The 17,188-nt window shown below is 36.8% G+C and overlaps 2 protein-coding genes across 2 annotated transcripts; one reads left to right on the top strand and one right to left on the bottom strand.

Moving 5' to 3' along the window:
• Window positions 1-40: 40 nt before the first annotated feature.
• Window positions 41-5,991, bottom strand: LOC132166772 (bZIP transcription factor, putative (DUF630 and DUF632)). The gene is made up of 5 exons (XM_059577656.2): window positions 3,807-5,991; window positions 3,575-3,652; window positions 2,876-3,090; window positions 1,106-1,329; window positions 41-962 (listed from the first exon to the last, which is right to left on the bottom strand). The coding sequence occupies exons 1-5, from the start codon at window positions 4,786-4,788 to the stop codon at window positions 308-310; spliced, it is 2,154 nt and encodes a 717-aa protein (XP_059433639.2). The 5' UTR covers window positions 4,789-5,991; the 3' UTR covers window positions 41-307.
• Window positions 5,992-14,856: 8,865 nt separating this feature from the next.
• Window positions 14,857-16,068, top strand: LOC132165912 (Ethylene insensitive 3 family protein). Its single transcript, XM_059576618.2, has one exon. It carries the CDS (start codon window positions 14,857-14,859, stop codon window positions 16,066-16,068), a length of 1,212 nt encoding a protein of 403 aa, XP_059432601.2.
• The last annotated feature ends 1,120 nt before the right edge of the window (window positions 16,069-17,188 follow it).

Here is a 17,188-nt window from a genome sequence, read left to right as displayed (position 1 = left end):
TATTGATAATGCTAGTAATATCAGTGTGTTTAGTAGAAAACTGGCTGAGGCACAATCCAGCTCACGAACTGGAAACAAATTTAATATCTTAACATAACCCCAGTGTGAAGAAGATATCTGAACCCTGTAAATCTGGGGTTTCACCTTAAGCCTCCCAAAAATTAACCACAGTAATATTCTCACAATACTCCCCACATTTTTTTTTTTTTTTTCTCAATAGCACTTTGCAATACTATGAAATGTACAAGTATCTCTATTCCAACCACGCCACAAACTGAGGTGCTTATAATAGATAATTACATAAACTTTATGTACTAGTTGGCCTGCCTTTCAAATATGTAATTCGGGCTGTTTCACAATTCTGTCTAACATCTTCATACATTTTCAACGAAGCCTCAGAAAACTTGTTCAGCCGATCAAGAACCTTTGTCAAACTTGTTTGTATGCTGCACAAATTTGAGGAAGAATCATCGTCCTTCTCATTATCTTTGCTCTCTGGTTCTCCAATTTCTGCATCAGCAGATTTCTGTTTATTCTGCAGCTGTTCCGCTTGTCGCTCCATCAACTGGCACACATCCAATAAAAATGTTTTGATTGCATTACTAAGCTCATCAGATGGCAAAGTTGTAAGCCCAGCTGACCAATCACGACAGAGAACAAATACAGGCGGGGCCCCAGCTCGACGAGGGGAGAATGGCCTTCTGCTCTTGGAGCGTTCTCGCGGTTGTAGAATGCAGTTTTGCAGCCAACCATTAAGAGCCTCCACGTACGATGTGAGACTGTTGATCCAATTAGCAAAACTTAAGCCAAAACATTCAATCTCATTCTGGAGTTGAGATATTATCTGCCTGCGGGTATCTCCTTGGGGAGTTCCTGCTGATGACCTTGAATGGTATGCCAATGAGATGGTGATGTATTGTGCGTGATGACATTCAAGCATAGCTTTCCACATCCTGGTCAATCTACATAGGTTCAAAGGTAAACACTTAGTCCAGATTCAGCAGATCTAAAGGATTCAAAAACATCAACAAGGCCAAGCTTCAATATCCGAAGTATTGGAAATAATGGAAGATAGAAAAAATAAAAAATAAATAATGGTTCTTACCCCTGGATTAATTCTACGAGTTGCGGTTGCAACTCTTCATCCCTAATTTTCTCAATTCGCTTAGATATTGAATCAACAGAGTGAATTGCCACCCTTATTTGCGAATGAAGATCCTTTGCAACTGCCCGGGTTTTGTCAATCACTGGACTGCTACAATCCTTTGCAAATTGGCGACGAAGCTGGTTGCACTTCCGATCGTACGCCTTCTTGATAGATTCACTGGCCTACCAAGAATCAAAAGGTGAACAAATCAGGGGGAGCAAGGTGTTGCATCATTTTATATGGTCTAACTTTAAAGACAGGCATCATTGATACTGATAAAGACAAATAAATAGCAAGATACAGATCTAACTGCTGAGTTACACAAGATGGTTTCTTAGTATCCTTGGAACTCCGGATTATACTCTGCAAGTAGATACTCATCTAGATCTGTCAAACACTCAAATGGGTAAGAAAGTGCTGATCAATTGGTTCTAGAGGTGTGGATTTTCCCATCGGAAGGTTAACAAATCCTCACAATATACACATTTCATACCCTATAACTTGATGCCAAAAGGTAGACAGCCAAAAGGTAGACAGATAATTTCTCCAGGACACCAAAACGCTCCTCCCTGCACCAGCCAACATCATCCACCCATCCATCCACCCATCCCCGCACGCCTTCTTCGGTGGGCACCACCACCCTATGCCGGCTCCACCCACCCACCCACCCCCTGGCCTGAGGCGCCAAAAAATTCCCTTGCCGCACTCCCTTCTCCTTTCACAACCACCCAACTGCCCTTGGGACTCTGCTCCCACATTGCCACCCCCACCTTGCAGCCTAGAACAACCTTCCCGTGCTGCACAATTCCCCTCGTTCGCAACCTCCAACTGGCCATGACTTTTTTTGTGTTTTTCTTGAGAAATAGGTGATTCAAAGTGCATGAAAATCAAATTGATGGCTGATGATCATGTGTAAATGATATTTCCAAGCAAACGCCTAAAAATGTTTTATATCATTTTTTGGGTTTCCACCAAACAATAGAAACAAAGTGGTTTTCCTCCAAAAGATTCTTGACCAAAAATGTTTTCCCTTGGAAAACATATTACCAAAAATGTGTAAATGATATTTCCAAGCAAACGCCTAAAAATGTTTTATATCATTTTTTGGGTTTCCACCAAACAATAGAAACAAAGTGGTTTTCCTCCAAAAGATTCGTGACCAAAAATGTTTTCCCTTAGAAAACATATTACGTCGAAATAACTGACCTATGTTGACCTCTATGCCAAAAGAAATCTTCTTCACAAACAAGTAAAATGCAACTCTTTTTGTCTAAATGGAAAAGGAAGCACCATGAATCATAAAAGAATAATCATCACTTAATGAAATGCTATTCCAGTAAGGATCTTTTGAATTTAACAGATTTTCAAACTAGCATTTATAGCACATGAAAATATAATCTATTAGAAGTTGACAGGCTATATAATACACTAGAATTTCTCAGATGTGTATCAAAAAAGGAAACAAGACATATATGCACCAAAATCAAGATTCTACATTGTAGTTAAAATCCAAAATGAACACAAAAGCAATTACACTTGAGAGGATTGGGAAGATCATATAGTTGATAGAGTGCTATGAACATGATTCAGATGAAATGTATATTTATGTCCCATGTCATGAAACTGTGACAAGTTTATTATAAAGGAGCCCCATAGCATGCAACATGATCTTAGATATTAAGAAGATGTTTCAATTTTTAAATGAATACAGTAGCTTCAAACAAGTACCTTTACTTCATCATAAAGTTTTCTCTCCCATGCATAAAGCCTGTCGAGGGTGGAGGAATGACTTCCTGCTATCATGCAGAACTCTTCAACAAAATCACTTCCGCTGTCATCGTTATCTTCTTTTGATGCTGTGGCAAGTGGATTCCTAGATGATGATGACCTTGAAGATGGTGTCCGCTTCCATGTAATAACCTTTGTTGCATTTTGTGAAGGTTCTAGAAATACACGGAAAGCCAATATTTAAGGCAAGAAAAAGCAGGAAACGTTGCATTAAATTGGTCCATGACAAAATTTGTACATCATTAAGCCTGAGAGTGGGTACAAACCTTCACTCAGATTACTGTACATTGCCCAGATTGTACCTTTATTAATTGCAATTAATTAATCCCAAAAACAAAAAATGCAGAACGGTCTATTGAAACATATCATTAACTTAAACAGTCTCTCAACTGTTTTTTGTACCATAGATACTTCTTGCCATTTCCTTTGAAGATGGCCCAGTCTACCCAATTTTTTCTAAGCTTCACTCACCGCTACCAAAAATTGGTTACCTAACAATGGACTTGCCTTAAATGCTTCGTGGATAGTCACTGAAACTATTGAGAGTGTAAATGTCCACGGCTAAACCCTAAAAGTACTGTTGAATTGTTAAGAAATTAGTGACTAATCATTGGTGTAAGATAAAAAGCTAGAACATACCATGAGTATCACGAGCAGTCTTCCAATGGCAGCAAACTAGATGGAAAGCCCCCAAAAGATCCAAAACAGATGAGTTCCCTGCAAGAAACGAGTTATTACTGAAAGCTGGCACAAGAATATCCAGTTACTATAAAAAATTTCAGCCGCAAAAGAATAAAGGGAATTTAGCATTTCAGGATCAATACACACTTGGTTGGTAATACAAAATTCTCTTATCAACAAAAATGACTACCTTCAGCATCAGAATATCCAACCCTGATTTTGTTTGCCTCGAGCATCCTGGAGACCTCCCTACCGGATTCAGAAGCTCGGAAGAAACGATGCTCAATATCCTTAATGCTCGAAAGAATATCTTTAGCTCTGTGGGTAATGAACTCTGAAGGATCCTCTCTTTCAGCAGATAAATCTTTCACCACCAGGGCTTTCTCCCTCTTTGAACTGGATTGTTCGAGAGCAACTTTACCCGTCAAAGTCTCAGCTAACTCATTACCATTACATTCCAACTCTAGCCGCCTCACTTTACCATCAATCGTTCGCTGAGAACCTTCAACTCCTCTTGAAGCATTTGAATGACCATGACGCTCTACTAATTGACTGTAGCTATTATTTCGAGTTGCTATCTTATTACTGGGGGTTTCACCAGCCTTTTGCTCTGATTGGGGCCTCCATCCATTCATATCATCCAAATTCACATCCAAATCATCGTGCCCCACAAACCTAAAGCTCTCACTGTCATCAATGGGATCAAAGAAATCCCAAGAACCTGACTCAAGAGGGTGTGGAGGTGGTGGTGGCATTGGAAATGCCATTGATTCCCCATCCACATAACTATTACCAACACTTGGGTTGAACGTAACAGTCACAGCAGCAGTACCCCCTGACCTCATATATCTCAAAGTCGCCACCGGCGGCGAAAGGGGGCTCTCGTTGTGCAATGGTGAGTCAGAAACGTCGACAGCATTTGACGGAGACGGAGACGGGTATGATGAATGCGATGGCGTCTTATCTGAGATCGATAGAGACGACTCTATCAAGACCTCGGCCTCGGCGTACCGCCGAAGAGCACTGCCGATGTCTCTAAGGGATTGGATGTAAGATACATGAGCAGCTGCTAGAGCGTACCTTGAATCAATGGCCTGCTGGATGAATCTCTTCCGTTCTCTACAGAGACGGAGAGCTTCATTTTTCTCGGTTTTGGAGTTCGCACATCCCATTTTCACCAAAATTTTGGGGACCCAAGTCACAAAACTAAATTCATTTTCGCAGAATCCAAACACAATCCCACAAAATAACCAAAGACCCACATCAACAATATAACCAAAAGCCTAAAAGATTCAAGTTTTCAGTGAATATCAAGCAACCTAGTCCATGAAATAGACCCCATTCCCAGAGTTTTCAAAGTGAACCTCTCAACAATACTGAAATCCTACTGTGAACAAAAAGCTAGTACTAAACTAGGAATTTGGACGCTGATTATGTTTTCAGAGTAAACAAACACAAAGTCCCTCAAAATGACCAAAAATACCACTAAACAAAAAATTGGACGACCCACTTCATGAAACAAATCCCAATTTGCAAGGCCTCCAAAGTAAAAATCTCAAAAACACTGAAAACCCACCTCAACTAGACTTTCAAAACAAAAGAAAAAAGGAAATAGAAGAAAATGCAAAAGTAGAGAACCCTTATTTTCTACAAACCCTAACCTTTTCGTCTTGAACAGAGGAAAACAGAGCAACCTTTCCCAAGTCCCAAAATGCAAATGGCTTCTGCAAGAAGCGAGAAATCCACTAGGCGAACAAGCTCGGTTCAGAGGAAAGGGACAAGACCCAGATGGTGAAATGAGAAGGAAACGGTAGGACTTTGTTTCACACTCTACTCGGAGGCAAAAACAGAGGACTAGTTGTTTTCATGAATGACAGAGAAGCAGGGGAAACGATAGAAGTAGTTGTGGGGAAAGGGTCATAAAATCGAAGCCATTAACGGAAACCTGATTAGACTGAAAGCCATTTATTGGAAAACCTGAGCGTCTCAGACTCCTTTTCGTGCGTCTGAGTCCAAGATTTTCCGGAGATGGTTATGATGATGAAAATATTACTAAAGAAAAGCAAAATGTAGAAAAAGCAGAGAGAGAGAGAGAGGAATCTGGTACAGCTACAGTTAATGCTACAGAGTAGGAGCCTCGAGATGTGTGTCTCCTATATGAACCAACCATTCATGCATTGCAGTCCAGTCCATGTAACCAGAAAGTAATTAAATTGAGAAAAGGAAAAAAAAAAACAGAGGAATGCTGATTTTTTTTGTTCTCTCTAGAAAACCAAAAATCTTTTTTCTTGGTGGTGGGTTACACCTACAGGACAGAGACCGATGGAGGTTGGAGAGCTTGAAAAACCAGAGAGAAAAAACTTTCCTTTTTACAGAGCACAAAGAGTGCGAGTGTCAGAAACAATACCACCTCTTTTTATTGGAAAATGCGTGTTTGGATGACAGGTTTACCCTTAGGTTTTCCCGAGGGACTCTCAAACGGCTCCTTAAAATCCGGTTTTTGGGATTATTGGATGCTCTTTTCCTCTCTGCACCCACACACAAAAAAAAAAAAAAAAAGGTTGAAAATATTGCCTATTATCTTCTGAGGAAACTGTGGGGGCCTTTTGAGTAAGTAGTGCCTGCTTTTTCCAGTATACAATACAATTTGCTGTGGTAATGGGACAGCAGCTGGAGTGGGAGGCCACATATTGATTTTTTTGATTAAGATGGTCATGGCCCTACTGAGTACTGACTCACTGAATATTCTTTTCCTTTTTTTTCTTTCTTTTCTTTTATTTATTTTGAAGTTTTGATGAGCCACTGATTGAATCTTCGAGTATAATGCATGTTGATCTTGGGAAAGAGGCTCTAAAATACTGAAAAGTGGGTATTTAATGGGCATGGAATCTCGGGTAACAGAACATCAGTTTGTTAGTGGAGATTGCTTATCAGTGAGAGAGATCCTGATTACTTTAGCACCCAGGATATACAGATATGCTATACATTATTTTCTCAATCATTTTTCAATCATTTTTTTTTTTGGCAAATCTAGTAGATTTACTATTGATTTGTGAACTTATGTGAATCCTACAAAAATTCAATGGTAGATTCACTCATTCGTTATAAAGAGATAGTTAAAAGATGGTTGAGAGAATGATTTTTAACATTTCTCTAATATACAATAGGTTTTTTCACTTGGTTGGATTGAGGTAATTTTTAATTTTAATTTTTTTTTAAAAGTAATGTTACACGTCTTCCCACTTTTTATACTATTTTTTTACATTTATAAGTGACTTTTAAAATCATCATTAATGGTTGGATGATAATTTTAAAAGTCACATGTGAGTGTGGAGGACAAGAATTCTCTCCGGTTCAAATGAAGCGGAGGAGAATGAGTTGGTTATATTTATAAGGGTAGAATCGTCCTTTAACTTTTTTTTTAGAACAATTTTACCATTCAAATGAAACTAACTGGATCCAAATTTGAGTGTGAAGAAGTGAGTGTAAGAAAGTTGAAGTATATATGGCATTGGTAGAATATGCAATTTTTTCACAACTATGGAGTTTATTTTAAATAAATGTTCTGATTGAAGCACATAAAAATAAAAAATAAAATAAAAGAAGTTGAGGCGGCCGGAAGTGGTATCATCACCCTTTACTCTTTTGAAAGGGTTCTCAGCCATTTTAAGTACTTTTTGAAGTGAACGACCACTCTCTCGAACGATGTGGGGATGGTCAACTACCCTAACCCCCCTCCCTATTATTTTGTTGTTGCCGATCAACCCTTACCCTTTTAAGGAAGGTAGTTAACCATTTAAAGCAATGGTCGACCACCTCATAGTTGGCTTTGGAGGTGGCTGACCACCCATTTAGGCTTTTTATTTTTTATGGAGTAGTCAACAGTTTTTTTTTTGGAGGTGATAAGGTTGGAGGTGGCTGCCAATTCCCTTAGGGTTGACGGTGGTCAGCTCGCTCCATTTACTCTTTTGAAATGGCCGATCACCTCAAAAGGAGTGGCCAAACACCTCATAGGAAAGTCGGACCGCCCCTTAGCTTCTTTTACTTTTTTGTTTTTTACATTTTTCAATGTTTATGTGGATCAATTGACCTGAAATTGAGGAAATTGTAGTAGACCAATATCTTGTTAGCAAACATGTTCAAGGCTTTGGCTTATTTTTCCTTGGATTACCAAGCTCATTAGGTCTCAGACTTTAAAAGATCTGGATTCATTGCTTTGTTTGTTCTTTTTCTAAACACAATAAACCTAGACCAACCCAACACACTATTTTTTTTTCTTTCAAAACTTGCATTTTATTGTTTATTTGCTTGATGTATTATTAGATATTGAACACGTTTTTATATTCTATAGTGATTGATATTTCATTTGAAAATAAATTGAAATATTAGTGTGAATGTTCATATGATTGAGTCCAAATACACAAAATTACTTATTTCATAATGTTTAAATAGTTCAATGAGGATCCAATGAGTAGTCTAAAATTAGATGGACCCTGATCCAAAAAGATCATTTGTCCTACTTCCAATGTAAAAAGGATTGGTTGATATTACTTTAGCTGTATTCCCCCCATCTTTTCATTAACATAAAATCCCTCACATTCTCGAGGTTTCTCGAGCAAAATAAGTAATGATGCCAGGGAAATCCTGACTCCTATTGTAATCACCCACTTAGAAATTGATATGAAGAACATGATATATATGCTCGCTTATGTTGTTGGATGTTGCATGTGTTTTTTTTTTTAATAAACAATATAAAATATAAAACACTTATAAATAAAATAAAAATTACTTTTATGTTTATGTCACGTCATAAAAGTTTTTCAATTTTTTTTTTATTAAAAAAAAAAAAAAAAAAAACTCATTTAAAAGACATTAAAAAACTCCCCCAACAAGAAAAGAAGAGAAAAATAATAATAATAATTAATAATAATAATAATAATAATAATAATAATAGTGATTAATGAGGCCTCTAACTTGGTTGCTGAATTTTGTACTTAACATTTGTTGGAGAAGGTTTTATGGCAAAACAAAAATTCATCAAAGATGTGGTAGTCTGATATTGGGACAGCTGTTTAGCAAAACTTGGGAGTGACATTTGATGCAATAAACAGAGCATTCTGGGATAGTCCTGTAACAAAATAATAATAATAATAATATGAATCTTTCATATATTTGAGAATAATGAAAATAGATAAATAAAGAATATTTTAAATGAAATAGTAATAATAATAATAATAAAAAGTGTATAGTTAAAATGCAAACCAAATGTATGTATTTAAAAATATTAGTTAAAATGGAAAAATACAAATTTTGGTTAAATATTTGGTGGGATGATATAAATGCTTGACATTTTATAGGAGTGTGATAGAGGCAGTTTGGTGTGTTTGTTGTGTGCATACTTGTAACACTCCTTAATTCATCTCCTTAATTATAAATATTAAGGAGATGAATTAAAAGTGAATAAATTTGGAGTAAAGTTCACCTTCTCTCACATACTTTCCTTTAATTATAAGTTGAGGGTGTGAGCCTGATTAGCTCACAAAAAACAAAAGCGTGATACCATGCATTGAAATTTCGAACCCAAGTTAACAGGTTTTGGGTCCCCTGAGCTTGAGTTGGATATATATGGTTTTCAAATGCTTAATAGACAATTTATCAAAATCATAAATGCTTGACATTTTATAGGAGTGTGATAGAGCCAGTTTGTTGTGTTTGTTGTGTATATACTTGTAACATTTGTGTCCTACTGAGAATATATAAAGAAAAATAATTGTTAATATGTTTAAGTGGACCCAAGCCCACAAATTTAGACTTTTAAACTAGAGTTGTGTTCAAATATGTATATTAATGTAGATCCGGCTTACATGTTGTTATTAAAATAACAGCATGTAATGCTGTAGTTTAAGCAACGATCAAGATTGAATCTCTCAAAATCTTTATTCATTTTTTCTCTCCTATTAAAAGTTTCTAAAAGTAAGTCAACTTTAAGATTTAATCTTAACCGTTGCTTACAATATAGCATACATGCTGTTATTAAAATAACAGCATTTTAATATTAGCATGTAAGTCAAATCCTATTAATGTAATCTTAGTAGAACTCTCTATTCCCACATTGCTTGTAGATAAAACCTTGGGCATATTTATAAGGAGTGAGCAACTCACTCTTATTGAATCAGTTTTATGAGATGAGTTAAGCCTACAAATTTTTTTATGGTATTAGAGCCAACCACAAGACGAATGTGGCTCACACTCCTTACCCCGTGACAAGGACCTAGCAAAATACTGGCTTGAACGTAAGATTACTTGTGGATAAGACCTTGGACATTTTTATAATTAAGAAGAGTGTGTAAGCTTTTCTTATTGTACCGATTTTATGAAATGAATTAAACCCACAAATTTCTTCACTCTCAAGCTAAATGGATGGGTTGATCGAGGAAAGTTCACCTTCTCTCACATACTTTCCTTTAATTATAAGTTGAGGGTGTGAGCCCGATTAGCTCACAGCCTCACACAAAACAAAAGCGTGATACCATGCATAGAAATTTCAGACCCGAGTTAACAGGTTTTGGTCCCCTGAGCTTGACTTGGATATATATGGTTTTCAATTAATGCTTAATAGACAATTTATCAAAACACCCCACTTCACTTTCTGTAGTATATATATGGTTACTACCACAATCTTGTCGAACACTATGAATATCATGAAATCATTGTGGGTTTAGATTGAATTATAGAATAACTATAGAATAAAAGAGGAATCATTTCAATCTATCAAAACAATATAAACCCAATTGCTACAAAAAAAAGTACAGAGAAAAAGGAAAAGAAAAAGAGAAGATGATGTCTTAAGAGCTAGTAAGGATGCAGGGATGAAAGTGAAACAGGCTATATATATCCACCCAAAAATATTAGGAAAACCAAAGGTTGATTAGCAAAGTTATCTATTCCCTAATTCTTTTTGGCTGCCTAAAGATGGAAGAAAGATTACTTTGGCTTATATCGTTTGCATTTCAAGGATATGATTAAAGATCAAATCCTGATTAGTGTGCTTCCTGCTTTGCCTTTTTCCTTTTTCTTTATTTTTTCTTTGGTTAAAGAGTACTATTGACAAGCAAAAGTGTTTGACGGGGCAGCAGGCCTTGCTAATCAGAGGTGCAGTTGCTTTTCCCTTTTTCTAAAAGATCCACACATTATCCAAACATTACTAATATGAAAACTCATTACAATATGATACCTTGATTCTCTAACCACCAATCAAAATGCATATTCCTGCTAAGAGCATGTGGGCAGGTTAAGATCTAGAACTTCTCATTCAATTATTGGGAAGGGATGTTAGTCACAACTATGATAATAAACCCAGATCAAAATCAATAGTAATATCTTCAAACTTTCATGAGAAAGCCTCTCCTAATGCCCTCCCTCTCTAGAGTAGTTTATAGTTGAGGAAGATAAATGTTACACACACTCTCGCTTATGCATTATTGAATTTTATATCTAACGGTGATTTTCATTGCTATATCAAAAAGTGTACACTTGAAAATATAGGAGTGAGAGTGTGAGTAGCATTTCTTGTTCGAGAAAACCTTTCTTTCCCTTATCTCCCCTTATGATCTCAAGGCTTCCTTGAAAGCCTCCCTCACTCCCAGTACCACTATTTACATACATTAGTAATAGCTTCAACTCTTACTGTAACACCAAAGTAAATTAGTCTCATACTAGGTACATAGGTAAATTAGTTGTATAGCGGATGGATGAATTGTGACGATGTTATATGGGTACAAAATGTCAAAATTAGTCTCAATTTTGTATTTAATTTAAATGAAAGTTCACTTAACCCCATGAACTTTTAGCACTTTTGTAATCATCCCCCTAAACTTTAAAAAATCTATTTAATGTATCAAACTCTAAAAAGTTTGCAATGTCACCCCTACCATTAAACTTTGGGATTAAATCATACATGGTAAAGTGAAATGTTCCTTATACCGTATTTAAAAATTATTGAATTTTGAAATAATCAAAATAAAAAAATAAAAATAAAACATAGAATCCACTGCTTGGTCGTGGGTCAACCTGATAGCAAATTGATTTTTTTTTTTTTTTTTTTTTTTTAAAAAAAAAGAAGAAGAAGAAGAAGAAGATATTTTGGCATCCTCTGTTAGAATTTAACAAAAAATTCTAATGCAGATGTGACTTTGCAACTTTTTTAAAGTTTAATATACTAAATTGAAAGTTCTAAAGTTTAGGGGGATAATTACAAAAGCGTTAAAAGTTTAAGGGAGTTAAGTAAATTTCTCCTTAATTTAATGATTTCAATCAAACAATAGAGAGAAATTTTAAACAAAGAAAAAAGGGGCCAACATCACATGCAATCATGGATTCATGGTTGAACGCTTTTATTTACTGATCAGCCGTGAACTCATAGTTCCACTTGTAAAATTGTTTAATTTTACATTTATAGCCGCGCATAGGATACAGAAGAACCTGACCCATAGATTTTTGGGTATAGAGGCTGAATATTTTGGGGCCCAAGCTAGACTTTTGTGAAGTATCACTCAGTTTTGGGCTAGGCAGCTATAATGCCTCTTTGAGTATAACAAACTATGCAAATGAGGAGAGAAAACTGAGAAAGAAGTTGCAGAAACTTTTCTTCATTTGCATTACTTGAACAATATTACAAGAGTACTCATTTACAAAGAAAGAAAGAGTAACTTGCTAACAGTTTTAGTAAAGAAACTATTTAACTAATCAACCAACTTAACAGAAATGCTCCAGCTCATTTACACGTGTATGTTAAACATTCTCCTAAATTAATGTACACGTGTTAAACAAGTTAGCTTAACCAACTAATCCAGTTACTCAACTTCGGCTAACTTGTAATTAATAGAGTATGTATAGAGGTATTTATAGGATTATATATATGAACAATATAATGTAATAGTTGTTGGATCAGGCCTTTGACTATCTCATCTGAAAATCAATTGGTGTCCAATGAGGGAAGTCAAATCCTTCTATGGCATTCGAAATCACACCCCACAAGGTATCTAAGAGTCGTCTAAGTGAGCAAAGTAGCGAGGCATTATTGAACGTCAACAATCCCTCCCTCAACATGACGCTTCCGCGACTCGAACCTATGATCCTGGCTCTGATACCATTTGTTAGATCAGGCCTATGACCATCTCATCTGAAAACCAATCGGAGTCCAGTGAGGGAAGTCAAATCCTTTTATGACATTCGAAATTGCACCCTGCAAGATATCTAAGAGCCGTCCAAGTGAGCAGAGTAGCGACATTGTTGAACCTCAACAATAGTGATTTTATGTAGGGGTGAAATTTAAAACCGCCTAACCGCTATAACCGTTAACTGCTAACCGCCTAAGCAGTTGCGGTTAGCGGTTAGTGGGTTTTGAAAATCTGCTAACCACTACCCGCTAACCGCTATAACTGTTAACCGCTAACCGCCTAACCGCCTAAGCGGTTGTGGTTAGCGGTTAGTGGGTTTTGAAAATCCGCTAACCGCTTTTTCTTTTATATATATATATATATATATATATATATATAAAATAAATAACAATAAGTCATGAGTTTATGAACTTATTTGTGTTTTATTTTATTTCTCTGTGTGAGTTTATGAACTTGTTTGTGAGTTTATGAACTTGTTTGAGTTTATGTATAAGACTACAAGTGAAGTGATGATTTTGGTGTAATTTTATTTGTATATTATATGATGTGTAGATTTGTAGAAGGTAGCCAACAAGATTTTGGTATATAGCAATTTTTAATGCTAAAATGGCCATGAAAAGGGAAAAAAAAGTTTAAAATGAGCAAAAAAAAAATGTTTAAAGTGAGCCCAAAACCGGCCCAAACCCGGTCCAAAGAAAAAAGCCCAAAAAAAGGCAAAAAAAAAAACGGTTATCCCAAAGCAATTAACCACTAACCCGGAGCGCGGTTAACTGCTACCCGGTTAGCGGAGGCGGTTGCGGTTAGCGGTTTTAGCCACTAACCGCTAACCGCAACCGCTATTTCACCGCTAATTTTATGTAAATAGAAATTATATTAAGTTGTGAATAAATAATGTTATATATGTTTCATTTAGTTTTCTAGTGATATCATTTTAGTCTTTAGTTAAGATAAGTTTCAAAAGAAATATATACAGCTAGAGCTAGCGTTACGTTATTAATGAAATAATAGTAGTAACACCACATGGATAAATATGTGAAAAAAGCATTTATTTAAGGCAAGGTGTTACAAACTCTCCTAAACAAGACTAATAGTCATAAACCCACATCTCTCAACATTACTAAAACAACATAATCCACCTAATCTCTCTTATCCTCCATGAAAACACCATCCTTTAGCCATTAATAAACCCAATTCTTGTGAATATATCACCTCTTATCCAAACCCCATTTGGCCAAGCCCCCACAGGTCAGACACAAATTGTCATGGACCAAAAAAGTACTAGTCATATCTATGCTCTACCCCCAAAACATTAGTCAATATTACAATACAATTAATTAATGTTACAATTAGAGCTCTATAGAATAATTAATATAGTCTAATTTTATCTAGTAAAAACCAAGATGGTATGTAACACCTATGCAACACCCCTTCGCAATTCACCCACTTTATTTAGAACTTAAAACTTTTCGTGATGTCAGAAAACTCTAACCAGATTACCCCTTAAACAAGCCTGATGCAAACTCCATAAAAAAAAAAAAACCAACAAGCTACTTCAAAGAGTTCCATTTGATTAATTTCCTTGCATACATATTCTAACTAGGCTTCATATTGAAGATGGTTGATCTTCATCCTTTCCATCCCTTCTAATTAACCCTACTACTTCTTACATCATCATCATTCTGCAAAACCTGCTTATATATATTAAGAATTTGGTTGCCTGCTGGAACAATCACGATACGCATATGTAACATATATATGCATGCATGTGTGTCCCACATGCAAAGCAACATGAAGCAAGAGCTGTCTCCTGCTCATGGCCTCCACTGCATCACCCAGGTGCCACAAGTACAATTTCCTCAAATTCCTCCATTCCCCAGCTCATCTCCTAAAACCCTCTCATTACATAACATCCAAACACAGAATTCACCTCGTTATTAGTAATTTGTCCTCAGCCCACTAAGCCCAGCCTTATTTTTCAAAACCGCCATTGAGCCTCAACAGTCAACACACATGCAATGCAATTGATATCTATCATCTGATGCACATAACTATTCCTCAATCATGGAGAAGTTCCTCGGAGAAATTGATCCTCAGCTTTTTGAAGATGATGATGAAGCAGAAAATATCAGCTACGATGAACTCAAGAAGCGTATGTGGAAGGATCGAATACGCTTGCAGAAACTCAAGGAAAAGCATAACAGAGAAGAGGCAGAGTCTTCGTCGTCGTCGTCAGCAAAGCAAGAGGCGTCTCGTCGGAAAAAGATGTCAAGGGCTCAAGATTCCATCCTCAAGTACATGGTGAAGATCATGGAAGTCTGTAAAGCTCAAGGCTTCGTTTATGGTATTGTTCCTGAGAAAGGAAAGCCTGTCACCGGCTCCTCCGACAGCTTACGCGAGTGGTGGAAAGAAAAAGTCCGGTTCGATCAGCAAGCTCCTCTTGCCATTTCTAAATACTTTCCAATTTTTGAGCAACTGGCGCCGTTTGATCCAATTTCCCATATCCATCTTCTTCATGATTTGCAAGATACTACTTTGGGATCTCTGCTTTCTGCACTCGTGCAACACTGTGTTCCTCCACAGAGGAGGTTTCCACTGGAGAAGGGGTTACCTCCTCCATGGTGGCCTGAGAAAGGCGTCTCTTTGGAGCATGAGCCGCCTCCTTATAGGAAGCCCCATGACCTCAAAAAGGCTTGGAAAGTGAGTGTCTTGGCTGCAGTCATCAAGCACATGTCTCCGAATATGGACAGGGTGAGAAGGCTGGTGAGGCGGTCCAAGTGTTTGCAAGACAAGATGACGGCTAAGGAGACTGCAACATGGTCTAAGGTTGTCGACCAAGAAGAAGCCCTGTTTCAACTCACTGAGAAAAGGCTCAAGATTAAAGAATATGAAGATGAAAAAGCAGAGGAAGAGGAAGCAGGGGCTAGTCTTATGAATAATAGAGGTGAGAAAAGGAAGTGTGTGTTCGATCAAGATGCCCCAGTGATTGAGATGAATGGCAAAGATTTGTATGATCGTCATCCCTCCATTGATACAAATTTGGGAAGTTTACGTGATTGGATAACTATGGAGCTAGCAAAGGCTGATCATAAGAAAAGCCAACTTGAGGGGTCTGTCAGTACTCCAATGGGAGATTATGCAAGCTTCTGGGGAGGAGGGATTGAAGATGGAGCATTTGAGATGCTAAGAGAAAACATTGGCTTGAATCTAAATCCATTACAGGACATCTTGCATGATCAACACTCAACTTCTGTTTGGGATATGGGATATGAATGAAGCAAATTAAGCTTACACAGAAAGTTGCTTGCTTTGCAGTTTTGCCTTTCATACAATTCCCCCCTTTTTTTTTCTTTCTTTTTTTTTTTTTTTTTAAGATTGTTAGCATCTCTATCAATCTATGTCGTGTAACCAAGCCTTATTACAATAATAGATGTAATGGCGTTAGTTCGATCCTACTTATTACAGACCATTTGTTCATCTTGTTTTGATTCTGTTAAGGAAGATTGGCTTGATTTAACTGTCATGACTAGGTGATTGTAATCTTTGATACTGTCGGGCCTGTGGACCCATACCCGGTCCATTAACTAACCAAAACTATGGACAGCTAAACAACTCTACACTGAACCTTCTCTAATATTCGTAGCAGAAAAATATCTGAAAAATATCTAATGACTGGGTTGTGGGGTGTAGGAAATATTCGAAGCAGAAAAATATCTAATGATAATATGACACGCCGCAAACGATTTATTAGGTAAAAAAATTTCTAATGATAATATAACACGTAGCAAACGATTTATTAGGTAAAAACTCCTTTCTTCAATCGTACTTGCTTTCATATTCTCTAAAATATTCTTTTTGATTTATACTGACATAAGCATTAGAACTATTCCCTACCAGCCTTCTCCAGCGAGTTCTTTCGCTAATTTCTTCAGTCCTTTCAAGTACTTCCTATTGTTACTTCAACATGCAGTTAACTGTTCTAAAAGATATGATCTGGAAATTGTTAAGTATGACTTGAATTAAAAGTCATGGTGGGACCCAATGTTTTGTCTCCTTCTTCAAGTAGGAGAGGTTTTTTGGTTCAACCGGTTTACTCCTTTTGGGTTTAGGAGACTTGTGTCCAAGTTTGATTTGGAGTCCTTCTCCTATGTGTAATTGGACTCCTTGTTTGATTTATAGTAGGAGTCCTAGACCAACATGTAAAAGGAGAGTTAAAGCTTCTATATAAGGAACAAAGCACAAGGTGAATTTGTGTGTGCCAAAAACGTGAAGCACCAAAGGGAGGAGAAAAAAGAGAGAATTTGAGAGAAGGAGGTACAAGGGCAGCAAGGGTGTTTTCTTCTTGGTGGTTTTTGGGGAGCCAAAAACAAGTGATTAGAAGAAAAAGGTGCTGCAG

The sequence above is a fragment of the Corylus avellana genome, chromosome 11 (genome assembly GCF_965113065.1).
Source record: "Corylus avellana chromosome 11, dhCorAvel1.hap1.2, whole genome shotgun sequence".
Taxonomy (NCBI): domain Eukaryota; kingdom Viridiplantae; phylum Streptophyta; class Magnoliopsida; order Fagales; family Betulaceae; genus Corylus; species Corylus avellana.
This window is presented reverse-complemented; position numbering and strand designations above follow the sequence as displayed.

What these genes read in the sequence shown, in the direction of transcription:
- LOC132165912 (XM_059576618.2), top strand. Translation starts at nt 14,857, where the DNA reads ATGGAGAAGTTCCTCGGAGAAATTGATCCTCAGCTTTTTGAAGATGAT.
- LOC132166772 (XM_059577656.2), bottom strand. Translation starts at nt 4,788, where the DNA reads ATGGGATGTGCGAACTCCAAAACCGAGAAAAATGAAGCTCTCCGTCTC. An exon ending in TGGATATTCTGATGCTGAAG is followed by an intron (nt 3,653 to 3,806) that starts GTAGTCATTTTT and finishes CGTTTCTTGCAG; the next exon opens with GGAACTCATCTGTTTTGGAT. An exon ending in GACTGCTCGTGATACTCATG is followed by an intron (nt 3,091 to 3,574) that starts GTATGTTCTAGC and finishes GTGTATTTCTAG; the next exon opens with AACCTTCACAAAATGCAACA.